The sequence below is a fragment of the Lepidochelys kempii genome, chromosome 7 (genome assembly GCF_965140265.1).
Source record: "Lepidochelys kempii isolate rLepKem1 chromosome 7, rLepKem1.hap2, whole genome shotgun sequence".
NCBI lineage: Eukaryota > Metazoa > Chordata > Testudines > Cheloniidae > Lepidochelys > Lepidochelys kempii.
In genome coordinates, this window is record NC_133262.1 from 125,135,424 (window position 1) to 125,161,102 (window position 25,679).

General features: G+C 59.4%; 1 protein-coding gene across 1 annotated transcript; it reads left to right on the forward strand.

The window, feature by feature from the left end:
• The first annotated feature begins 7,078 nt into the window (after positions 1 to 7,078).
• On the forward strand, positions 7,079 to 24,688 carry LOC140915223 (M-phase inducer phosphatase 3-like). Its single transcript, XM_073354797.1, has 10 exons — positions 7,079 to 7,277; positions 8,109 to 8,169; positions 8,579 to 8,618; positions 10,909 to 10,977; positions 11,627 to 11,698; positions 12,262 to 12,324; positions 21,619 to 21,717; positions 22,224 to 22,357; positions 22,866 to 22,977; positions 24,073 to 24,688. Exons 1-10 carry the CDS (start codon positions 7,079 to 7,081, stop codon positions 24,223 to 24,225), a joined length of 1,002 nt encoding a protein of 333 aa, XP_073210898.1. The 3' UTR covers positions 24,226 to 24,688.
• Positions 24,689 to 25,679: the final 991 nt, after the last annotated feature.

Genomic DNA, 25,679 nt, shown 5'->3' on the forward strand with positions numbered 1-25,679 from the left:
GGGATGATTTTTTTTTCCTCCCCCCCTCGTCGGCCACAGCCACTACTTCCGCCCTCACTGCCAGCCCGCCCCCCCCCCCCCCGCCCCGAGAGCCTGGGGGCACAACTGGGGCAGCTGCGTTGGCCCCTGTGCCCTGCGTGCCACGGGCCTGGCCCAGCACCGGTGGCACCGAGGGGCTCCCCCCATCCAGTTCAGCCCCAGCCCTGCCCCAGGGGGCTTCTGCCCTAGAGCCCCGCCCTGCGCCCACACAGCACCCGTCGGGGAGCCCCAGAGCCGGCCCAGAGCGGTCACAGCCTGCCCTTGGGGGCCTTGGGGCTTTCGGGAGCCGCCAGAGCCGGAGGGTCAGAGGGGCTGAGCCCCACGGGCTCCGGAGGGAGTTGTGGCCCTCTCCAGTTTGTCACCACAACCATTAAAAGTCATGAACCAGGGCCCCCAGAATCATGAGATGAGTTTGAGAATCAATGTGGGTCCTTTTATGGGCCTTCTAATGCTGGTGCCTTTAGGGGTCACATTTCCAGGCCTTTACCCACCACGGCTAGGGCTGGAACCCTTAAAGGAAACTGAGAGTCGGACCTAATCCCATGACTCTGGGAGCTGGGGCTTTCAGAAGAGCATGTTGTGCATAACCACTGCCCTTCGGGTAGGAAGCCAGTCAGCTCTTTTATGGACCCAGGTGGCTGAAACAACAGCAGCCTCCACCTCAAACTCAGGCATGTCACCGCCCAAAACAAAGCCACACGAGGGTGGAAGGGTTTCGCTGGCTATTCTTTTGTGAAGGTTTGGGTGTCTGTGAAAGAGGCAGAAAGACCAGAGAAGATGAGAGAAAAGGCGGCAAGGAAGCACCACACACAGCAACACAAGCACCCGCACCGTGGCCCCATGAAAGCCGAGAGAGAGTGGAGGGCTTTTGGGCAGAGTGCTGTCTGAAAGGGGCTCGGAGCTGTGAGCAAAGAAACTGTCTCCTACAGTTCCATTCCTGCTGTGTTCAGGGGAATAGGATTTATTAACAGGACTTAACAGACAGCAAGTTTAAAACAAACACAAGGAAGTACTTCTTCACACCACATGCAGTCAACCTGGGGAACTCCTTGCCAGGGGATGTTGCGAAGGCCAAAACTATAACTGGGTTCAAAAAAGAACTAGATAAGTTCCTGGAGGCTAGGTCCAGCAATGGCTATTAGTGAGGATGGGAAGGGACGCAACCCCATGATCTGGGTGTCCCAAGCCTCTGTTTGCCAGAAGCTGGGAATGGGCCACAGGGGATGGATCCCTTGATGATTCCCTGTTCTGTTCATTCCCCCTGGGGCACCTGGCACTGGCCAATGTCGGAAGACAAGACACTGGGCTAGATGGACCATTGACCTTGTTGGGGACACTGGGGCATGGCCACTAGGTAACTCAAGGGGATGGAAGACCACGAGTGTCGATGAAGCCCCCTCGCACTAGGCCCAGGTGTCCTTGCCCCCCCCCCCGCCCCGCCTGGAGGCACTCGCAGCAGCTCTGCGTACTAGGCCCAAGTGTCCTTGGCCCCCCCGCCTAGAGGCACACACAGCAGTTAAGCTGTGGATCTGCAACAATATGCTGCCGAGTCAGACTGCCTGAAACTAAGCAAGGCCAAACAGGACAAATATGGAAGAACAATGCTGAATAAAGCAGCTTTATGTATAGTTTAACAAATGATACAGAGAACCAGGGAACTAGCTGGGAACTGGATTGGCTGGCTATATGGATACTTGGGGCAGCTTGCTATTGGATAAGTATGCTGGGAAAAAGGATGTATAAAAGCCTGTGTAACTTCCTGCTCTGTGTACAGGATTTGAGATTCAAATCTCCCTGTACCTATTTGAAGCTTCAAATAAACTTTTCTGCTTCTCCATCACGTTGTGATTATTGGGTGTAGCACACCGGGTAACGAACCACTCAAGCTGTTGTTCAGCCTCTCGGCACTGGGTGCCGGCAACAACCTGGCCCAGTCTGGCTGTTCTTATGTGGACTTTGTTCATTATTTGTACATGCACAGGGTTGTACCCGAGATACCTGTCTCCATCACCAATTTCTCCTCCTAACAGAAACAACCTGCAGGGCCCTGAACATTTGCTATCCACTCGGGCCTAGAGTGGGCACAAACACCAAATATCATAAGAGTTGGCAACAGTGTTGTGGGCAACCAGCACCTTTGAAAACCAGGGCTTATGGGTCTCACAATGGGCATGCAAACTCTGTGACCGCTGTCACACTTCCTGGAAAAACAACGGGAGTCCTTGTGGCACCTTAGAGACGAACACATTTATGTGGGCATAAGCTTTCGTGGGCTATAACGGTTATAGCCCTTTTATGAAAGCTTCTGTCCAAATAAATGTGTTCATCTCTAAGGTGCCACAAGGACTCCTCATTGTTTTTGTTGATACAGACTAACACGGTGTCACAGAGTCCCTGGGCGATGCCCTGGAACTGCTCCCTATGAAGCCAGCCAGGACTCTGGGGAAGTCTCCTTTCTGGGAGCAGCCTGTCTCCAGGACACACAGCTTCCACCTTCCTGGGTCTGACCTCAGAGCATTCAGCATCCTCTGCCCCTCCGTTCGCTTCCCCCAGCGAGTCCGCCCAGGCGGGGTCCTGAGGAAGCCAGAGGGTCCTGCACCCCAACTCCGCAGTCAGATGTAACTCTCAGCCAGCCAGTAACACAGAAGGTTTATTAGACGACAGGAACACGGTCTAGAACAGAGCTTGTAGGTGCAGAGAACAGGACCCCTCAGCCCGGTCCATTTTGGGGGGCAGTGAGCCAGACAACCCCGTCTGCCCTTCACTCCATGTCCCCAGCCAGCCCCAAACTGAAACTCTCTCCAGGCCCTCCTCCTCTGGGCTTTGTCCCTTTCTCCGGGCCAGGGGTCACCTGATTCCTTTGTTCTCCAACCCTTTAGCTCTCGCCTTGCAGGGGGGAAGGGCCCAGGCCATCAGCTGCCAGGAGACAGGGTGTCGGCCATTTATGTTCACTGGCCCTTTGCTCTGCAACAATTACACCCCCTTAACCCATCACCTAGATACTTAAGAAATGCCTAGGGAAAATTGAGGCACCCCTACAGTATTCAGAGGAAACATTAAGAACAGTCCCACTTCATCACACATGGCTACCACTCTGAAACCTTTCAGAGTAACAGCCGTGTTAGTCTGTATTCGCAATAAGAAAAGGAGGACTTGTGGCACCTTAGAGACTAACCAATTTATTTGAGCATGAGCTTTCGTGAGCTACAGCTCACTTCATCGGATGCATACCGTGAAACCTGACGCTTCCTGGAGCAGCTTGTGCCCATGAGCACCTACCTCAGGGCAGACGGCCAAGAACAGGGCAGAGACCCCAGCCTGGTGGTGAGTTCTATAATTAGATTTCACCATGCCAGTTTCAGATGGGAACTCCTGGGTCAATTACACACCAATAAGTTACCATCTAAATCCTAAAAGTAACAGAGTTGCAGGGATCTGTCAATTCAAAGTGTCTTTCAGGGCAGACCCAGGAGGCAGCCTCTGGGGCTCTCTGGCTTCAGTTTAGAGTCTCGGACCCTTCAGAGTTCAAAGAAAAAGATGGAAATTTTTCCTGTGGCTTTGTTTTGTTACCTTCCTTCAGCTTCCAAGCCCACAGGCCCAGCTTCCTTGCAAGTAGCATTTTCCAGCCCCAACAGGGCCATCAACCAATCCTTTGTACTGCAAGTTCCTTAATGGCCCACCTGATTCTGATAGTCCTTCTGGATGGGATGCGGGGATGATTCCCATGCCTGGGTTCACAAGTTCAGGGCAAACATTTTCAAAACGTACATATTTTCTTGTACCCTGGAATCCAGGCACTGCAAATAAGATTAATGTCAGCAGCAATTTACAAGCATTTCCTAGAGTCTAAACAGTATATACATTTCTATAAGTCTAATACCTGTTTTGAGCAAAACTAACACACAGGTGACCTGCTCTGGTCTCCAGCTACGAGTTTGTCAGTTCTTAGCTTATGCCTTCAGCCAGGGCAAGAACTGGCATCTGGCCTGCCAGCATCGCAGCCGCCTTTGAAAATGTAAAGAAATCCGGCCCATTTCTTCAGCCAGGTCAGAGGCCGGCTGCTTGCTGGGGGCTCCCCCAGGGAAAGTTGGGAGATTTAGAATGAAATCTGTGGCATCACCCAATAGCAAATTATGCAAAAAATAAAAGCACCCATATTTTACCTACTACAGATTTTTCATGCACAGACATCTCAGAAATAGCCAGTGCCCCTGGGCTGTGGATAAACAAGGAGACCGCAGAGATTGCAGGCTACCAGGGTTGCCAGGTACCACAGGAGAAGCACCTGCATAGATCAGAATCCAAGCCTGGCACACTGAAGTGAGACTAGTACATTCACTTTAGAGTGCTGTAAATATTCCAGGTCTGACCCTGCGCCCGCATGCGCCCGGGCCGCCCCCTGTGCGTGATGCTGTAGCCATCAGGGCTCACTTTCTAGAGCTAGTTGGGCCTGGAATCAACAGCTCAGTGGGCGTTGGTGCCTCTTCACGAGAGCCCCCCACTGGCAGCAGGCCTCTTATTAGCAATACCCCAACCCACAGCAGCTTTCCCTAGCCTTGCTCGGGCCAGGCCGGAGGGCCAGGTTTGAACCCCACTCTGGGAAAGAGCCTCTTTGGCTCTAGACTCCACGACACCGACCTGCAAAAGTGGGGAAAAAACCCTCCCAGGCTCCTGCAAAGGTACACTGTGTTTGCCGTTAGCCCTTGGGAGGGTGGGGCCGGAACGAGGTGCTGGGTGCGTGGCGCCCCCGGAGCTGAGCTCAGGACGCTGCCGGACATGTCGCCTGTCACTGCAGCCTTGGGCTTGTCCACACTGGCTCTTACAGCGCTGCAAGGGTCTCGCTCGGCGGGCTGAGAAAACAGCCCCCGAGCGCTGCAAGTCTCGGGGCTGTACAGCGCCCGCGTAGACAGTGCCCCAGCGCCGGGAGCCGCGCCCCTCACGGGGGTGGGATTTTAGAGCGCGGGGTGAGCTTACTCCCAGCGCTCCGCCGCGACTACACGAGCCACGTTAAAGCGCTGCCCTGTTGCCGGTGAAGACGAGCCCGTTGTAACCAGACACCGGGGCTGGACGCACTTAGCTGGCCCCTGCCCCGGCAGCCTTGGGAGAGGGGCCTCCTGTTTCTAAGCACCAGGAGCTGGGAAGCCGGCAGGTCACACTCCTTCCCAGGGACAGCGCTCGTTGCCCCGGCAGCTTCCCTCTCTGGGGCCGACTCCCTCTTGCATCCTCGCCGCTGGAGCAACCAGGGCCCAGCCCATGCTCTGAGCAGCCCCGCTGAGGCCTGGAAAACTTGTACCGGCCTCAGGCAATTTATCCTTTTCCTGCCTCTCTGGTCACGTCTCCCAGCAATGCTGGGAAAGGCACAGTCCTGGCCAGCCGAGCCAGACTCTGGCTGAGCAGGAGAGGAGAGGGAGGGAGGCAAGGGGAGGAGGACTCCCAGGGTGGGCGGAGGGGTGACAGCCGGACGCAGGGCTCACACCCCAGCTGGTGGTTGGGATTCAGTGAGGCAATAGAGGTGTCACTGGGTCTCACTCTGGCTCAGGATGATGAAGGCCCAACCCGTGGGTGTGGCACTTGCTCCTTTCAGTCCCTCATCTCTGCCCACTTGATCTCCCCTTCTGGGGTTTGTTAAGGGTCCCACAAGGGAGTGGTGGGGACGAACCCATCCCCTCACTCCTCTGTTCACTAATTAGGCCTAATTTATGATACCCCGATTTTGGTCCATTGATTTCCAATTCCATGCGCCTCTCTTCTACCAGGCATGAGCTCAACACGGCCCCAGAGCGGGATCGGACCTTATGGTTCGGTGAACTGGGCTGCCAGCCTGGGGCTTCCGCTGACTTGGCGTTACCTGGGATCCCTAGAGCACAACATCCCTGCACGCCCCCACCAGCGGCAGGCCACCAGGTCTCCTCCAGCAGTCGGGTGCCAGAGGGGAGTCCCAGCGTGATTCTCCGAGGCTGGAGCAAGGCAGCGGGTTTGGCTGAGATGCGTGTGGGACCCCGGAGAGGGGCAGGCGAGGGAGCAGGGGACAGGGCACCAATGCCTGACCCGAATGCAGTGTGTAGTGTGTGCAGGGAACCAGGGCGTGTGTACACAAGCAAACTGCTGTACGAACACGCCCAACCCCTGCTCTGCCGGGCCCTGAAATCAGCTCCCCACAGCAAGCAGGGGAAGCAGACATGGAGGCTAGAGCCCAGCAGAGCCAAGGACACAAGGGGCCCATCAGATAAGGACAGACAGCTGCTGCCACGGGGCTCCTATGCTGCCATCCGGGGGGGGCTGCGTTGCAGAGCAGTCGAGAGCCCCCACTGGCATTGCACCCCGCCAGGTGCACAGGGGAGCTGTCCCGTGGGGACCGCAAGGCCAGAGCTCAGGGGCTCAGTCTGCGGCCAAGCCAGACGTGGGGAACACGAGGCTCTGAGCCGTGGCAGGAGGAGCCGCTGTGCCCGCAGCCCGGTGCCCCCGGGGGCAGGGGAAGGCGGCTGGCTGCCTGGTGCAGGGGATTCTGCCGGGCCTGGAGCGCGGGGCGTCCGACAGAGAAAGGCTTTGTGCTGCCAGGACAATGGAGCAACGGCCAGTGGCAGCCAGGGGGGCAGAGGGGGAAGGGGCAGCTGTGGGGGGAGCCCCGAAGGGAAGGGGGGGCCGTGCAGAGATGCCCGGCCTCGGGAGCTCTCCCACGCGGGGGGAAGCCCGGGGCAGCTGGCACAGTTGGGCAGCAGGAGGCTGAAGTGTTGTCCCCAGGGGAGAGAGCTTGTTGTAGCAACGGTGACCAGGGAGGTTTGGCCAGCGGGACATTTAAATGCAGGGCTGGCGACAGGAGCTGAGCGGCCGGGAGGAGTGAGGTGGGGACGGGCAGAGGCACACAGAGGGGGCAGAGCGGCCCCCGGCCATCGCAGCTCTAGGCAGGACAGCCGCCCCCACTGACCAGGGGCAGGGGACCAGCTACTTGTGGGCTTCTTTAATTCACTGGGGACGAGCTCCTGGGCAGCAGGGTGGTTCCTGGCCCTGGCAGCAGAGCCCACGGCCAGGATCGTCCGCGATGGCCAGCCCCGAGGGCGCCAGCCCCCACCCAGGGAACCGGGGCACCCGCCCGCCGGCGGGGCTCACCTTCTCCCCCGAGCTGGGGCCATCACCGCTCGGCGGCTTGTGCAGGAACATGGGGCATCTCAGCTGCGTGGAGAGGTACCCGCCCCCCTTCCCGGGCCTGTCTCCGCACCCTGCCGCAGGGAAGGAGACAGGTGGGCAGGGGATGGAGGTGGGATGGGGTGGGGAGGGGCTGGGGTATTTGGCTTGACGTTGCTCTGCAGCGACCCCTTTTGGCCAGGTTCGGAACGGCACCGGCGGGCTCTGGCAGAGGCTGGGCCAGTCCCCCCATGTGAAGTGCACCCCAGTGGGGCGCTCAGGCAGGGCAGGTGCTGGGGGAGATCTGGGGGGGGGACATGAACCCTGCCCCCATGGGGGTGGAGGGCGTGGGATGGGCCCAGGCCTGGTAGCAGGATGAGGAGGGTGAGGGTGAGTGAAGAAGGGAACAGCGGGTGAGGAGGAGGATGGCGGGTGAGGAGGGTGGCGACGGGTGGCAGGGTGGCAGCGGGCGAGGGGGTGACGGTGGTTGGCAGGGTGATGGTGGGCGAGGAGGAGGATGGTGGGCGAGGGGGTGACAGCGGGCGAGGGGGTGACGGCGGGTGAGGAGGAGGATGAAGGATGGCAGGGTGACAGCGGGCGAGGGGGTGACGGCAGGTGAGGAGGGTGGCAGCGGTGGCAGGGTGATGGTGGGCGAGGAGGAGGATGGCGGGAGAGGGGGTGACGGCAGGCAAGGAGGGTGGCGGCGGTGGGAGGGTGACGGTGGGCGAGGAGGGTGATGGCGGACGGCAGGGTGGTCACAGGGTGCTCTCTCCCACAGCATCACCCCGAGGAGAAGGCTGAGGCTGTCCCCAGATGCCCTGACTCCAAGCCCTGCTGGCTCCCATGCGCCGGCTCCCGCAGGGACACCCACACCCACAGGTCAGCACCAGCCCCTCTGCATGCCCCCCCCCAGCCAGCGCCCCACTGACCTGCTCTCTCTGTCCCAGGTGGTGCACCGGAGCCCTCGCTCAGCCCCCAGGCCTGCAGCATCAGCATCAGCGAGGGCAGGTACCTGGAGGGGTGGGGGCAGGGAACAGGCTCCCCATAGCCCCCCCACTGCTCCCCATAGCCCCCCCCACACACCCACTGCTCCCCAGAGCCTTCCCCACTCCCCAGAGCCCCTCCACTATTTCACATAGCCCCCCCACCGCTCCCCAGAGCCCGCCCCACTCCCCATAACCCCCCACCGCTCCCCAGAGCCCCCCCACTCCCCAGAGCCCCCTCCTGCTCCCTGGAGCCCCCCCACTCCCCAGAGCCCCCCCACCGCTCCCCAGAGCCCCCTCCTGATCCCCGGAGCCCCCCGGCACATGCAGTGCACCCCATAGCCCCCCCACCCCCCGCCCTGTCTGTGTGCCTGGCCGGGAGGCTGCTGCCTGCTGGAGCCGCTCTCACCCCCAGCTCTGGTTTCTCTTCTCAGCTGCAGACAGACGCCCTGGGGTTGCAGCCTGCCCCGCTCCGTGAGTACCCGGGCTGTGTCCGAGGGGCGGGGGAGGGACCGTGCAGGGCATGGGCAGAGCCTGCGGGTTGCTGTCCTATACCCCCTCCCCTGGGCTCCAGGGCACGAACACTGCCATCCTGCAGCCCCAGTACCCCCCTGGCACTGCTGGGCACACTCTGCACCGTGCTGGGTCGGGCCTTCCACGTTGCCAGACGTGCCCCTGTGGGCTGGCCGGTGCCTGCTTGTTCCCAGCCCTGGGGGGCGGGCCCCGGGCCCCGTCAGAGCCTGCCTGGTGGGGAAGGAACCAGCCTTTGCGCCCCCCAGCTGGTTCTTCTAGCCCAGGGCGCAGAGGGACTGGGGGGGTGCCCAGGCTGTGCGTGGGGGTGGGGGCAGCGCCAGGGCGGTGCTGAAGTGAGGGTGAAGCCGGCGTCGCTAGCATGGATGTATAGAGGCCTGCCGGGCACCTGGGTCCCAGCACACTCCACTGACAGCTGGGCAGCTGCATGTGACGTCGGGCTAAGAACAGGGGCAGGATGGACAGGGCTGTCTGCAGGCCCGGCCCCTCTGCCCCCTTGACAGCTCCCTGCCTGGCGCCCCGCCACACGCATCCTGCCCTGTGCCCAGCCCCACTCTGCACCCGCTCTGTGCCCGGCCCTACCCTGCACCCGCTCTGTGCCCGGCCCCTCTGCCCCCTTGACAGCTCCCTGCCTGGCGCCCCACCACACGCATCCTGCCCTGTGCCCGGCCCCACTCTGCACCCGCTCTGTGCCCGGCCCTACCCTGCACCCGCTCTGTGCCCGGCCCCTCTGCCCCCTTGACAGCTCCCTGCCTGGCGCCCCGCCACACGCATCCTGCCCTGTGCCCGGCCCCGCTCTGCACCCGCTCTGTGCCCGGCCCTACCCTGCACCCGCTCTGTGCCCGGCCCCTCTGCCCCCTTGACAGCTCCCTGCCTGGCGCCCCACCACACGCATCCTGCCCTGTGCCCGGCCCCGCTCTGCACCCGCTCTGTGCCTGGCTCCACCCTGCACCCGCTCTGTGCCCGGCCCCTCTGCCCCCTTGACAGCTCCCTGCCTGGCGCCCCGCCACACGCATCCTGCCCTGTGCCCGGCCCCGCTCTGCACCCGCTCCGTGCCTGGCTCCACCCTGCACCCGCTCTGTGCCCGGCCCCGCTCTGCACCCGCTCTGTGCCTGGCTCCACCCTGCACCCGCTCTGTGCCCGGCCCCTCTGCCCCCTTGACAGCTCCCTGCCTGGCGCCCCGCCACACGCATCCTGCCCTGTGCCCAGCCCCGCTCTGCACCCGCTTTGTGCCCGGCCCCTCTGCCCCCTTGACAGCTCCCTGCCTGGCGCCCCGCCACACGCATCCTGCCCTGTGCCCGGCCCCACTCTGCACCCGCTCTGTGCCCGGCCCCTCTGCCCCCTTGACAGCTCCCTGCCTGGCGCCCCGCCACACGCATCCTGCCCTGTGCCCGGCCCCGCTCTGCACCCGCTCTGTGCCCGGCCCCTCTGCCCCCTTGACAGCTCCCTGCCTGGCGCCCCGCCACACGCATCCTGCCCTGTGCCCGGCCCCGCTCTGCACCCGCTCTGTGCCCGGCCCCTCTGCCCCCTTGACAGCTCCCTGCCTGGCGCCCCGCCACACGCATCCTGCCCTGTGCCCGGCCCCGCTCTGCACCCGCTCTGTGCCCGGCCCTACCCTGCACCCGCTCCATGCCCGGCCCCGCTCTGTACCCGCTCTGTGCCTGGCTCCACCCTGCACCCGCTCTGTGCCCGGCCCCTCTGCCCCATGACTGCTCCCTGCCTGGCACCCCACCACATGCATCTCGCCCTGCAGCCGCTCTCTGCCCGGCCTCGCCCTGCACCCGCTCCGTGCCCTACCCCGCTCTGTACCTGCTCTGTGCCTGGCCCTGCTCTGTGCCCTGCCCTGCTCTGTACCCGCTCCGTGCCTGGTCCTGCTCAGTGCCCGGCCCTGCCCTGCACCCGCTCTGTGCCCGGTCCTGCTCTGTACCCGCTCCGTGCCTGGCCCTGCTCTGTACCCGCTCCGTGCCTGGTCCTGCTCGGTGCCCGGCCCTGCCCTGCACCCGCTCTGTGCCCGGCCCTGCTCTGTACCCGCTCCGTGCCCGGCCCCGCTCTGTACCCGCTCTGTGCCTGGTCCTGCTCTGTACCCGCTCCGTGCCTGGCTCCACCCTGCACCCACTCCACCTGCCTCCTGCTCTGAACCTGCTCCATGCCCGTCCCTGCTCGTTTTTCTTCCCCACTCGCCCCATGTCCTGGGCAGCCTTGTCATGGCTCCCTCCCTTCTGCCCTCCCCCAGAGCAAGCGGCTGCGAGGAGCCAGCGAGGGGCCAGGGGAAGGAAGTGACAGTCCTCAGGGCATGGGCGAGGTGAATGGAGGCAGTGCTGTCTGGTCTGCCCGCGGGGATATTTGGGGAGCACGGCTGGGGCGCTTCGGGGATCAGCCCAGAGCAGGGAGGGGCTGTCACCACCGGCCCTGCAGCTCTGGGTGCCTGCAATGCCGTGCCGCGGGGCTCACAGCCCGGCACCAGCAGCCAGCGGGCCGGGCACCGTAACTGGGCGCTCTGCCAATGGGTTGCCAGCACCCAGGTACTGTTCACAGGGTGACCCACACGCCCCGCAGTCCCGAATCGCCCTCAAACCGCCTGCCCTTGCCTGGGCCGCTCCCAGCCACTCGGACCCCTGGGCACCTCTCCCCTCCCGGGCCCCCTGTGGGAGCCTTAACAGGGGCTGGAGCTGCAGCCTGCCTGGGGAGCAGAGACCTCCGGCGCTTGCAGACAGGGCCCCACCTGGCTGAGCAATGGGGCCAGCAGGGGTCGGGCGCCGAGAGACGGAGCCAGTTGCTTTGCCCGGCTTGCACGGGGGCACAGGGCAAGTCCCGTGCCAGGCTGGACAGGGGCTGGGGCAGGCATGGCCCGAGGGAAGCCAGACGGGGTGGTGCTGCTGGGGGCTGGATTTGCTTCTCTCCCCCGTCCCTGTGTCTCTGAGACCCCGGCTTCCCCTCGTCCCCTCCCCCAGGACAGCTCTGGCCTCTCTCCTGCTCTAGCCCCTGGGACGGACGGCGAGATCCTGACCGGAGATTTTTCCAGGGTGAGTGGATCGTACCTGTCCCGTGAGCTCGCTGCCCCCCAGCCCAATTGCTCTGCAAGGTCCCATCACCCTGGGCAGTGACCGAAATCCCCGTGCCCTGCCTAGAGCCCAGGCCCTGTGCCCTGGCCTCTATCCTGGGGCCAGCGAGGCTGTCCTGCCCTCCTTAGGCAGGCTGGCCTCGCCTGCTAGCACCCCCATCCCTTCCCGCCAGGCCCCACTGGGGCGCAGACCATCCGCCCGGCCTCCCCGTCCCAAGAGGGTGCTGGCTGCCCCTCAAGGGACGTGTTTCCAACTCCCTACAGTGAACACTCCTGCCCCCAGGGCCAGTCTGCGACTAAGGTGAACGCCTCACCTCTTGGCTCCAGGGAAGGTAGGACATGTGTGCGTGTGGGGGAAGGGGACATCCCAGTCCAGGGAGGACGGAGCATGTGTGGGGGAGTTCCACTCCAGGGAGCACAGGGCGTGTGTGGTGGCAGGAAGGGGCTATGTCCCCCCCAGGGACAGCAGGGATATCCCTTCAGCTCTGTTTCTGTGCCAATGCCTGTCTCTGTTGGTGACCCCAGCCCTGCTCTCTGCCAGTGGAGGATGGCCTGCACCGGGATCTGCGTTACGTCAGCCCCGCCACAGTAAGTGTGAAATGCGCCCACTGCTGGGGAACAGCACGCGCGGACCCCATGCTTGTAAAACAACTCTTATTAAGGACCGCAGCGCGGTGTGGCAGCCGCAGCTGGCATTCCAGCCATGTACACACAGACCGAGGGCTGAAGCTCATTCTGTGTTCCCCACTCCTGCCCTTGGCCCAGCCATCCGGGTGTGCTGGCTGTCCAGCTCTACTCCGCTGCTGTCTCGGTTTGCTCTCCACCGCTGTCCTGGGTCTGCAGCGACCTCACGTGACCAGCGCCCCAGAGCAGCGGGAAGCATTGCCCTTTGCCACTGCTGTGTGTGGCTGCTGATGGCTGGACCCCACTCTGCTCCCCTACGTAGGGGACTCGGCTCCTTGGCTCCTCTGTCACAGTGGCTACGCTGCCTGCCTAGCGTGGCATTCTCTAAACTGGTTCCCTCCTGCCCACTGTCCCTCCGCTGGGCTACCGCAGCCTGCCCTTCCGGGGATGCCGGTCCGGTTCTCTGGCTCCTTCGCTTTGCTGGGGTCCCTGGGAGTGACACTGCTGTGATCCAGCATTGCCCTTCCTGTCTGCTCGGCCTTTGCCATCGGTCCCCGGCTGCTGGCACTGCCAGGGTTCCTTCCCATTGCTTGGTGGGTGTCACAGAGTCCCTGGGCGATGCTCTGGAACTGCTCCCTACGAAGCCAGTCAGGACTCTGGGGAAGTCTCCTCTCTGTGAGTAGCCTGTCTTCAGGACACACAGCTCACCCAGCTTCCACCTTCCTGGGTCTAACCTCGGAGCATTCAGCCTCCTCTGCCCCTTCGTGCGCTTCCCCCAGCAAGTCCGCTCAGGTGGGGTCCTGGGGAAGTCAGAGGGTCCTGCCCCCCAACTTCGCAGTCAGACGTGACTCTCAGCCAGCCAGTAAAACAGGAGGTTTATTAGACGACAGGAACATGGTCTAACACAGAGCTTGCAGGTGCAGAGAACAGGACCCCTCAGTCAGGTCCATCTTGGGGGCAGGGAGGCCAGACCACAGGTCTGGGCCTCCCTCTCTTTCCCCAGCCAGCTCCAAACTGAAACTCTCCAGCCCCTCATCTCGTTTGCCTCTTTCCTGGGCCAGGAGGCCACCTGATCTCTTTGTTCTCCAACCCCTTCAGTTGGCACCTTGCAGGGCGGGGCACAGGCCATCAGTGACCAGGAGACAGGGTGTCGGCCATTCTCTGTGTCGGGACCCCTGCACACACCTGCCCTCTAGGGCTCTGCAATGATCATACACCCTTACCCCACCACCTAGATACTTAAGAACTGCGTAGGGGAAACTGAGGCACCCCCACTCTATTCAGAGGAAACATTAAGAACAGTCCCACTTCGTCACACCACCTTTCCCCAGGGTGGGGTTAGGATTTCCTGCGGCTGCAGCCTCCTCCCGTTGTGCATCGCTGATGTATTCTTTGCGCAGCTCGCACGGTTCCATGGACTGATCTCATTCGCGCTTGGCCAGCACGTCCGCCTCCTGGCTGGGCTCAGGCAGGCCGCTCTCCCCAGGTCTTACAACGTCAGCTCCTAAATCTGCTAGGATTACTGCCTGGTCCCCTTTAAACAACCTCCGTCTTCTGCCCCCAGCTCATCCCTGCCCTGGCAGTCCGGGGAGCCTGCACCTTGCGGCCTGGCCAGCCCTGGAGCCTGAATCGTTTCACGGCCCCCAGCCTGGCTGGGCTGCCGGGAGCCCCCATGGGAGAGGGGAAGGGGTTGCTGTGGAAAGACTGTCCCACAGAGCACCTGTGTTACCTCTGCCTGCTCTGCACGCCTGCCGCCAGCCCCTTGCCCTCGCGTCCGAGCGCCGGCATCTCGAGAACGCGGCGTGTGCTCAGTCTGCGTGTGCCGCTGGTGATCAAAGGGAACCGCTGGAACCAGGCGCCCCTCTCCTATCTGAGCACATCCCCTGCCTGTGGCCGGCAGGGCGTGGCACCAGGGCTGCCCCAGCCCGCCTCCTGAGCCCTCCCTTGCAGCTCCGGTGGCTCGGCAGGGCTGTGCTTGTCATTGCGGTCTCGGTCTCGGCCCAGGCCCACGCGGCAGCGCTATGTCAGTGTCTGCAGGGCGCGGGCGTCGGACGGGCAGGAGCAGAATCTGCACAGGCAGCTGCCTGTTCCTCCGCAGCGCTGGACTCCTTCCGCAGCCTCTGCCCACACATTTTCTTGCTGGCTCAGTTTTGCTGGGGCTGGCTGGAGTCCCTCAGAGATGAGCAGGTCTCTGGTGCAGGGCACCTCACTTCCCCTCGGCTCGCCTGAATTTCCACGCCCCCTGCACTGCGGCCCAGAGCTGGGCACTTTTCCTTCTGCCTTTCACTGGACCAGGATGCCGGCACTGTCAGTCCATCTGTGTCCCTCAGTCCTGCCTCCTGGGTTCCTTCAGCCTGAGCCCGTCTGTGTCCTGCACTCGTGCCTGTCGTTGTCTGTCATCGTGCCTGGGCTGTTCCACTGGCCTTGCTCTTTGGAGGCATTTCTCTAGGGCAAGAGCCCTTTCCCTGTGCTCTGGGATCATGAGTCCCACTAACGATCCTCTCGCTGATGAGGGAACCTGTTACGTCTTCACAGCTCCACGCACATGCCCGAGCTCTCAGCTCCCTGCAGCAAGAGCACGGCTCCGGCTCCCTCCCCTGGCTCATTCTGTTCGGGGCCCCAGGACCCAAACGCCTCGATCCGGCATTCCAGGAACTCACGCGCCTCGCCTCCTTCCCCCCTCTGGCCAGTTCTCCATACAGACTGGACTCATTTCTGACATCGTCCGCTGCCATGCCTGGGCAGAGGGTTTTGTGGGCAATCCAGCTCTCTCTGCGCTCTGCGTCCTTCGAGCTGCCTGTTCGCTCTGCTGCTAGCTGCTGCATCGTGGGCCTGTTCATCGTCCTGCTCTGTGCTGTGTGTCTCACGAGACTAACACTGCCAAACCATGTGCTGGGGAGTGACAGGAAAGGACTAAACCTAAAGCGGCTCCATTATTTGCAGAGGAGCTGCCCCAGCAGCCAGCATTCCAGCCATGTGCCCACAGACTGACTGCCTGGTGCCTCCCCCATCTCTCACCCCAGTCAGGAACTTCACAGGGTGAGGGAAACAGCACCAGCCCTAATGCTGCTCTGTGCCCAGGCCCCCTCCTGCCTGCCTCCCTGCCACACCCAGAAAGACACAGCACGAAGCCACATGCCTGAGGGGCGGCAGTGGAGCCCGAGGGGAGCCGGCTCAAACAGAGCAGGCTGTGGGCGGGGACGGTGGTGCACTGGCGGAGCTGGAGGGTGCAGGGGGTGCAGGTCAGGATTGGGGGCATCAGACCAGCTATGTGTGGGGACCTTATGCCCCAGTGGAAACATTGACTCACGGCTGGAGCGTCCCCACATGGACGGCTGGCTCTCCTCATCTAGCCCCCCTGCACAGCCGGGCATGGCGCGATTCTCCTCATCTTGCGCCCCTTGCATGGCCAGGCATGGCACAGCCAGGTCTCCTCATCTAGCCCCCTGCACAGCCGGGCACGGCACGGCACGGCTCTTCTCATCTAGCCCCCTGCATGGCCAGACACGGCACGGCCAGGTCTCCTCGTCTAGCCCCCGCTCGGCCGGCTCTCCTCGTCTAGACCCCGCATGGCCACGTCTCCTCATCCAGCCCCCCTGCTTCAGTCCAGCAGCTCTGCTTCTTCTCCTGACTCAGCCCTCTGGCCAGATCACACTCAGTCCCATGACGGTGCGCTGACGTCACTCACTCAGGGTGAACTGCAAACAGTCCAGGGCAGAGAAACCCCACATGCTGGTGAATATTCCAATAGTTAGATTTACCCAGCCAGCCCAAACCAGCTTCTGTATCTCCCCCCTGAGTACTTAGACGTCCACACGACGCAGTGCCCTTAAAGTGCCAGCCTCAGGCCTCCCTCCAGACACACCTGTCAGACATAGGATGGTAAATTCTGAAAATCTTATCTCATTCTATAAAAGAAAAGGTTCTCCTGACCTCAAAGGACCAAGCCCCAGACCCAGGTCAAATAATAACTTAGATCGTACCCAAAATACACGCTTACAGTCCATTCTTATTAACTAAACTAACATTTATTTAAAAAGAAAAGAGAAAGTGTTGGTTAAAAGATCAATATACAGACAGACTTGAATTCAATTCATAGAATCATAGAATCATAGAATATCAGGGTTGGAAGGGACCCCAGAAGGTCATCTAGTCTAACCCCCTGCTCAAAGCAGGACCAATTCCCAGTTAAATCATCCCAGCCAGGGCTTTGTCAAGCCTGACCTTAAAAACCTCTAAGGAAGGAGATTCTACCACCTCCCTAGGTAACGCATTCCAGTGTTTCACCACCCTCTTAGTGAAAAAGTTTTTCCTAATATCCAATCTAAACCTCCCCCACTGCAACTTGAGACCATTACTCCTCGTTCTGTCATCTGCTACCATTGAGAACAGTCTAGAGCCATCCTCTTTGTAACCCCCTTTCAGGTAGTTGAAAGCAGCTATCAAATCCCCCCTCATTCTTCTCTTCTGCAGGCTAAACAATCCCAGCTCCCTCAGCCTCTCCTCATAACTCATGTGTTCCAGTCCCCTAATCATTTTTGTTGCCCTTCGCTGGACTCTCTCCAATTTATCCACATCCTTCTTGAAGTGTGGGGCCCAAAACTGGACACAGTACTCCAGATGAGGCCTCACCAATGTCGAATAGAGGGGAACGATCACGTCCCTCGATCTGCTCGCTGTGCCCCTACTTATACATCCCAAAATGCCATTGGCCTTCTTGGCAACAAGGGCACACTGCTGACTCATATCCAGCTTCTCGTCCACTGTCACCCCTAGGTCCTTTTCTGCAGAACTGCTGCCTAGCCATTCGGTCCCTAGTCTGTAGCTGTGCATTGGGTTCTTCCGTCCTAAGTGCAGGACCCTGCACTTATCCTTATTGAACCTCATCAGATTCCTTTTGGCCCAATCTTCCAATTGGTCTAGGTCCTTCTGTATCCTATCCCTCCCCTCCAGCGTATCTACCACTCCTCCCAGTTTAGTATCATCCGCAAATTTGCTGAGAGTGCAATCCACACCATCCTCCAGATCATTTATGAAGATATTGAATAAAACCGGCCCCAGGACCGACCCTTGGGGCACTCCACTTGATACCGGCTGCCAACTAGACATGGAGCCATTGATCACTACCCGTTGAGCCCGACAATTTAGCCAGCTTTCTACCCACCTTATAGTGCATTCATCCAGCCCATACCTCCTTAACTTGCTGACAAGAATACTGTGGGAGACCGTGTCAAAAGCTTTGCTAAAGTCAAGAAACAATACATCCACTGCTTTCCCTTCATCCACAGAACCAGTAATCTCATCATAAAAGGCGATTAGATTAGTCAGGCATGACCTTCCCTTGGTGAATCCATGCTGGCTGTTCCTGATCACTTTCCTCTCATGCAAGTGCTTCAGGATTGATTCTTTGAGGACCTGCTCCATGATTTTTCCAGGGACTGAGGTGAGGCTGACTGGCCTGTAGTTCCCAGGATCTTCCTTCTTCCCTTTTTTAAAGATTGGCACTACATTAGCCTTTTTCCAGTCATCCGGGACTTCCCCGGTTCGCCACGAGTTTTCAAAGATAATGGCCAGTGGCTCTGCAATCACAGCCGCCAATTCCTTCAGCACTCTCGGATGCAACTCGTCCGGCCCCATGGACTTGTGCACGTCCAGCTTTTCTAAATAGTCCCTAACCGCCTCTATCTCCACAGAGGGCTGGCCATCTCTTCCGCATTTTGTGATGCCCAGCGCAGCAGTCTGGGAGCTGACCTTGTTAGTGAAAACAGAGGCAAAAAAAGCATTGAGTACATTAGCTTTTTCCACATCCTCTGTCACTAGGTTGCCTCCCTCATTCAGTAAGGGGCCCACACATTCCTTGGCTTTCTTCTTGTTGCCAACATACCTGAAGAAACCCTTCTTGTTACTCTTGACATCTCTGGCTAGCTGCAGCTCCAGGTGCGATTTGGCCCTCCTGATAACATTCCTACATGCCCGAGCAATATTTTTATACTCTTCCCTGGTCATATGTCCAACCTTCCACTTCTTGTAAGCTTCTTTTTTATGTTTAAGATCCGCTAGGATTTCACCATTAAGCCAAGTTGGTCGCCTGCCATATTTACTATTCTTTCGACTCATCGGGATGGTTTGTCCCTGTAACCTCAACAGGGATTCCTTGAAATACAGCCAGCTCTCCTGGACTCCTTTCCCCTTCAAGTTAGTCCCCCAGGGGATCCTGGCCATCCGTTCCCTGAGGGAGTCGAAGTCTGCTTTCCTGAAGTCCAGGGTCCGTATCCTGCTGCTTACCTTTCTTCCCTGCGTCAGGATCCTGAACTCAACCAACTCATGGTCACTGCCTCCCAGATTCCCATCCACTTTTGCTTCCCCCACTAATTCTACCCGGTTTGTGAGCAGCAGGTCAAGAAAAGCACCCCCCCTAGTTGGCTCCTCTAGCACTTGCGCCAGGAAATTGTCCCCTACGCTTTCCAAAAACTTCCTGGATTGTCTATGCACCGCTGTATTGCTCTCCCAGCAGATATCAGGAAAATTAAAGTCACCCATGAGAATCAGGGCATGCGATCTAGTAGCTTCCGTGAGCTGCCGGAAGAAAGCCTCATCCACCTCATCCCCCTGGTCCGGTGGTCTATAGCAGACTCCCACCACTACATCACTCTTGTTGCACACACTTCTAAACTTAATCCAGAGACACTCAGGTTTTTCTGCAGTTTCGTACCGGAGCTCTGAGCAGTCATACTGCTCCCTTACATACAGTGCTACTCCCCCACCTTTTCTGCCCTGCCTGTCCTTCCTGAACAGTTTATAACCATCCATGACAGTACTCCAGTCATATGAGTTATCCCACCAAGTCTCTGTTATTCCGATCACGTCATAGTTCCTTGACATCACCAGGACCTCCAGTTCTCCCTGCTTGTTTCCAAGGCTTTGTGCATTTGTATATAAGCACTTGAGATAACCTGTTGATCGCCCCTCATTGCCAGTATGAGGCAGGAGCCCTCCCCTCACAGACATTCCTGCCTGTGCTTCCTCCCGGTATCCCGCTTTCCCACTTACCTCAGGGCTTTGGTCTCCTTCCCCCGGTGAACCTAGTTTAAAGCCCTCCTCACTAGGTTAGCCAGCCTGCTGGCAAAGATGCTCTTCCCTCTCTTCGTAAGATGGAGCCCGTCTCTACCCAGCACTCCTCCTTCATGGAGCACCATCCCATGGTCAAAGAAACCAAAGCCTTCTCTCCGACACCATCTGCGTAGCCATTCGTTGACTTCCACGATTCGACGCTCCCTACCTAGGCCTTTTCCTTCCACGGGGAGGATGGACGAGAACACCACTTGCGCCTCCAACTCCTTTATTCTTCTTCCTAGAGCCACATAGTCCACAGTGATCCGCTCAAGGTCATTCTTGGCAGTATCATTGGTGCCCACGTGGAGAAGCAGGAAGGGGTAGCGATCCGAGGGCTTGATGAGTCTCGGCAGTCTCTCCGTCACATCACGAATCTTAGCCCCTGGCAAGCAGCAGACTTCTCGGTTTTCCCGGTCAGGGCGGCAGATAGATGACTCAGTCCCCCGGAGGAGAGAGTCCCCGACCACCACCACCCGCCTTCTCCTCTTGGGGGTGGTGGTCGTGGAACCCCCAACCTCAGGACAGCGCATCTCATGCCTTCCAACCAGCGGAGTCTCCTTCTGCTTTCTCGCCCCAGACATATCATCTGGTCCACTCTCCGCAACGATACCTGTGGAGAGAACATGAAAGCGGTTAGTTACCTGTGTCTGTGTTACTGGAACCCGGATATTCCTCAATTCTTGAGGTCCAGGTACGTGGCAGAGATGGTGAGTGTGTAGTGGCCAAAAGTCCTTTTAGAAATAGTCCACAGGTTACAGTCCAGTGTTCGTATTCAGGGTGACTCCAGTCAGCGACTGAGGATCTCAATCCTCATGGCTCAGGGTTTCCCCTTCTTGAAACCCAAAGCAGATCTGAGATGAAGAAGGACCATGTCCCAGGGTTTTTATACATTTCCAGCAGCCTCTTGGCCTGAGAAAACAATCGGCTTCACTTTCCTTCTCCCAAACACCCTGGCAATTAGCACAGGGTCATTTATCCATTAACCGTTCAGACACAGGTTACCACAACCTTCAAAGAGGCACATAGACAACAATACTATGTCACTCAAGTATCTTCCTAAATGTTAATCCTCCTTTTTTGGTCTTTGAATCAAAGCCATAGCAATAGCCAAGCCTCGTTTGCTGACATCACAAGCCCTGAGCACACAGCTCCCCTTCTCTCTCTCACCATGCCGGCTGCATTTCACAGCTCTCTCCATTTCCATCTCTTCCTAACCAGGCTTTAAAGTTCGGGGCCAGGGTCAGGTCAGTCTGGGAGTTCATTAACTCTTTCTGGCCCTGTCACCTTTCAATGAGATATTATATTACACTCATAACGTCATAGTCCCCCCTTTCTGGGGAACAACGTCCAACAACTGTCTGGTCTCCCGCCCCTGGCCTGGGCTCATAACCCCAGGGCTCCCACCAGTCCACATCCCCTTCTTGGGGGCTTCTCGCCACCTTCCCCAGAGCAGGGAAGGGAAGGACCTGCAGTCCAGGGTCACTCCACCAGACTCCCAGCTGCTGCCTGTGTGGTCTTTGCATTACCACAGACAGGAGCCAGTTCACACCGCACCTGAGGTCTGCCCTCCTCGGTTCCCCTTGCCCTGTTCCTCCACTGAACCCTCCCAGTGCTGTCGCTTTGCAAGGCCTGATCCTGCCCTTTTATCAGGGCTCCCCACCCAAGGGGCTGCTCTGGGTCTCCCCTGGCCTCCTGCCAGATACTTCTCTACTCAGGCGAGGGTCCCAGGGCAGCTCTGCCCTAGGGCTTCCTCCCTGATCCTCCTCAACTCTCCAGCCTCGCCCTGCAAGGGACTGCAGAGTGCCTCGGTCCATCGCTCCTGGTCTGCTGACCCCACGCTGGGAGGTACCCCTCACTGGGCCTGGGCCAGGCTCCAGGGGTTAACTGGCCTCTCCTGCTCCAGTTAACTCTTTCAGAGCCAGGATGGAGTACACCCCATCGCATCCCTGTCCATGCGACTCCTGACTCGCTGGTGCTGGGGACTCTGCACCCTCTTGAGCAGCACGCTGGCCAGCGTGAACTCCCATAGCATGGGCCCAACGCCCGAAGCAAGAGGCCCTGGCAGGTAGGGGGAGGACGAGCCCAGAGCTGCCATGACACAGCCTCTCGGGAGCTCATCCCCCTCCCCATTTTACACCCCCCCAGGTGGCTTCCCTGCTGCGCGGCCAGTTGGCTGGGGTGGTGGAGGAGTACGTGGTGGTGGACTGTCGCTATCCCTACGAATACGCCGGGGGACACATCAAGGTAAGAGAGCCCGGCTCAACCTGTCCTGCTCCCAGCAACTTCCCGCAGGCACTGGGCTGCCTGCTATGCAGAGAGTGAGCTCCTGGCTACACCATTTCAAAGGGTGCTACAGAGAGCGGGGCAGGAGCTGGCAGTGGGGGGAGCTCCCGGCTATTCCAGTCCTGCCCCCTCCCAGCAGGGGGTGCTGTGGGGAGCGGGGCAGGAGCTGGCTGTGTGGGGAGCTCTCAGGAGGGGACACTGTGGGGAGCAGGGTGGGGTGCTGGCTCTGGGGATTTTGAAATTATTAAAATCCTATGAGCATCATGCAGGATCCTGGGCTGCCCAGTGGCTTGGCATGGGGAGAAGGGGGGCGGGGCGCTTGGCACTTTGCCAGCTATCAGTCGACCCCCATCTATGGGATGCTCCCCCAGCCCTGAAGGTGGGGAAGGAGCACTGAGCCCTGGTCCAGCCTGTGCTGCCTGCTGCCCCCCCCCCTGCACCCCTCTGACCTCCTTGCTCTCGCACAGGGTGCCCTGAATTTGTACCGAGAAGAGCAGGTGGCAAGGTGGTTCCTGCCGGATCCCTTGGGCACGACCCCGAGCCCCCGCAGCAGCACCCTGATCTTCCACTGCGAGTTCTCCTCTGAGAGAGGCCCCCGCTTGTAGGTGCCTTGGGGGCCCGCCAGGATCCCCCCACTCCCTCCCTGCTCGTCCCCCACCCAGGTCTCTGTGATAGGGAGGAGCCGCCGAGTTGGGGACACTGGGACGCCTACCCGGCCGAGATCAAGATGGCTCCCATCCCAGCAATGCTGCCCAGCCGGGGGCACCTCGCTGCTCCACTCGCAAGGCAGCCATGGCTGGGGGGCAGCAGGGGCAGCCTGAGGTTGCTGGTGCCCCCCATGGCTCTGTGTCCTCTCGGGGCGAGGCCCATGCCTGGCTCTGGTGGCTGGGGCCAGCCAGTCTTGCTGGCTTCACGCTCCATTAACCCCACAGTGCCCCCCACAGCTGCCCTCTGCCACAATTCCTGTGCCCATGACCCCTCCTGCCCGCAAAAGCTCACTTCAGCCAATCAGACTCACCCACCTCTGCCCCGTCCTGTGGTCCCAGGGGGGTCCCTAGAGTGACAATGGGGAGGGTGGTCACTGGTGAAATCCCTCTATCGTGGGGCAGGTGCCGCAGCCTGAGGAGAATGGACCGAGACGCCAACCGGTACCCGGAGCTCTGGTACCCAGAGCTGTACGTGCTGCGTGGTGGCTACAAGGAGTTTTACCAACACTTTCAGGTACCTAGGGGGCTGTTGCAGGGGTGGGGATGGCATAGCCTAGAACAGAACCCAGGAGTCCTGACTCCCAGCCTCTTGTTCTAATCACGAGACACCACTCCCCTCCCAGAGCCGGGGAGAGAACCCAGGAGTCCTGGCTCCCAGGCCCATGGTCTAATCACGAGACACCACTCCCCTCCCAGAGCTGGGGAGAGAACCCAGGAGTCCTGGTGTCACAGAGTCCCCGGGTGATGCTCTGGAACTGCTCCCTACGAAGCCAGGCAGGACTCTGGGGAAGTCTCTTCTCTGCGAGCAGCCTGTCTGCAGGACACACAGCTCACACAGCTTCCAACTTCCTGGGTCTGACCTCGGAGCATTCAGCATCCTCTGCCCCTCCGTGCGCTTCCACCAGTGAGTCCACCCAGGTGGGATCCTGAGGGGGCCAGAGGGTCCTGCCCCCCAATTCCGCAGTCAGACAGGACTCTTAGTCAGCCAGTAAAACAGAAGGTCTATTAGATGACAGGAACATGGTCTAACACAGAGCTTGTAGGTGCAGAGAACGGGACCCCTCAGCTGGGTCCATTTTGGGGGGCAGTGAGCCAGACAACCCCGTCTGCCCTTCACTCCATGTCTCCAGCCAGCCCCAAACTGACTCACCCTCCAGATCCTCCTCCTCTGGGCCTTGTCCCTTTCCTGGGCCAGGAGGTCACCGGATTCCTTTGGTCTCCAACCCTTTAGCTCTCACCTTGCAGGGGGAAGGGCCCAGGCCATCAGTTGCCAGGAAACAGGGTGTCGGCCATTCTCTGTGTCCAGACCCCTGCACACACCTGCCCTCTAGGGCTCTGCAATGATCATACACCCTTACCCCACCCCCTAGATACTTAAGAACTGCCTAGGGGAAACTGAGGCACCCCCACAATATTCAGAGAAAACATTAAGAACAGTCCCTCTTCGTCATACCTGGCTCCCAGCCTCCTGCTCTAATCACGAGACACCACTCCCCTCCCAGAGCCGAGGAGAGAACCCATGAGTCCTGACTCCCAGCCCCCTGCTCTAACCACTAGACTCCATTTCCCTCCCGATGGGAAGTGTCACATGCTCTCTCTCTCGCTCTAGGATCTCTGCGAGCCCCAGGGCTACATCCACATGCGGCACAAGGACTTCCGAGCCGAGCTTAGGAACTACCAGCAGAGGAAACAGCCTTGGAGCCTGCGCAGGATCCGCAAAGAGCTTTTCAAGCCCCTGTCCCCAGGGACTCCCTTGCAATAGCAACCCAGAGCCCATCCCTGACTCACAGCGAGGGACCCACTAGCCCCACCCCTCGCTTCTGAAATGGAGCTGCCCCTTTCCTGTTTGGCAAGTCAGACCTTCCCTGGCTGGCTGCCTCTGGAGCTCCAGCAATCCCAGCTGTAATTTAAGACTCTAGCCCAGGGGTTCTCAAACTGGGGGTCGGGACGCCTCAGTGGGTCGCCAGGTTATTACGGGGGGATCATGAGCTGCCAGCCTCCATCCCAAACCCCACTAAGCCTCCACCATTCATAATGGTGTTAAATATATAAAAAAGTGTTTTTAATTTAGAAGGGGGGTCGCACTCAGAGGCTTGCTGTGTGAAAGGGGTCACCAGTACAAAAGTTTGAGAACCACTGCTCTAGCCCTTATGGTTGCAAAGAAAACCTTCAAAATATGGCTCTGTGTGTGAAGCTGATGCCGTGACGTCTTCCTGAGTCTGCAGGCAGCCTGACATGATAGCTCTGTGAGGTTGAACTGCCCCATTCAGCTCGTTGGATGTTGACTTGATGTCAGCATTGTTCACTTTCTCATTTCGGACCTGGAGACACAGGGCAGAGGAGGGGCATCATTTCATGGAGACCTGCGCAATTTGCTTTTATGGGTGTCACATTTTAGTGCCTCAAAAGGGTGGAGTTAGTTCTGTGGGTGGAGCTTGGGTGCATCTCACTACTTCCCCCCCAACTCACCTCTGCCCCTCCTCCAGGGAAGTGATTAACAGGAGCTTCCCCCTAGGGCTGCCCTCAGCCCCTCCCCTCCTCTCACTCCCCCTTCTTGCCAGGCAAATACAAGAAAAGGGCAGCAGCATGAGTCCTCAGACCTGCACTGATGCAGCCGCAGCTTTAAGGCCTGGCTCTTTGTGGCCACTTCGGTCTCCTCTTGTTCCCTCCTCGAGTTCTCCTGCCATTTCCTTTTTACTCTTGCCTCCCTCCCCTCTCCTGCTGAGCCACGCCTGGGAACTCACGCCTCACCAATCTGCTAGAATTCTCTGAGGGGGTCGACCAGTGTGTGGACCAGGGGGATCCAGTGGACACAGTGTACTTAGATTGTCAGAAAGCCTTTGACAAGCTCCCTCACCAAAAGCTCTTAAGCAAAGTCAGCTGTCATGGGATAGGAGGGAAGGTCCCTTTCATGGATCAGTGACTGGTTAAAAGATAGGAAACAAAGGGTAGGAATAAATGGTCAGTTTTCAGAATGGAGAGAGGTGTCCCCCAGGGTCTGTACTGGGCCCAGTCCTAGTCAACATATTCATAAATGATCTGGAAAAAGGGGTAAACAGTGAGGCGGCAAAATTTGCAGATGATACAAAACTACTCAAGACAGTTAAGTTCTAGGTGGACTGTAAAGAGCTACAAAAAGATCTCACAAAACTGGGTGACTGGGCAACAAAACGGCAGATGAAATTCAGTGTTGATAAATGCACATTGGAAAACATA

Bases quoted from the DNA above. Each gene is read 5' to 3' on its own strand.
- LOC140915223 (XM_073354797.1), top strand. From the start codon at position 7,079: ATGGCCAGCCCCGAGGGCGCCAGCCCCCACCCAGGGAACCGGGGCACC. The intron at 10,978-11,626 runs GTGAATGGAGGC...CCCCTCCCCCAG, and splicing joins GTCCTCAGGGCATGGGCGAG to GACAGCTCTGGCCTCTCTCC. The intron at 22,358-22,865 runs GTAGGTGCCTTG...ATCGTGGGGCAG, and splicing joins TCTGAGAGAGGCCCCCGCTT to GTGCCGCAGCCTGAGGAGAA.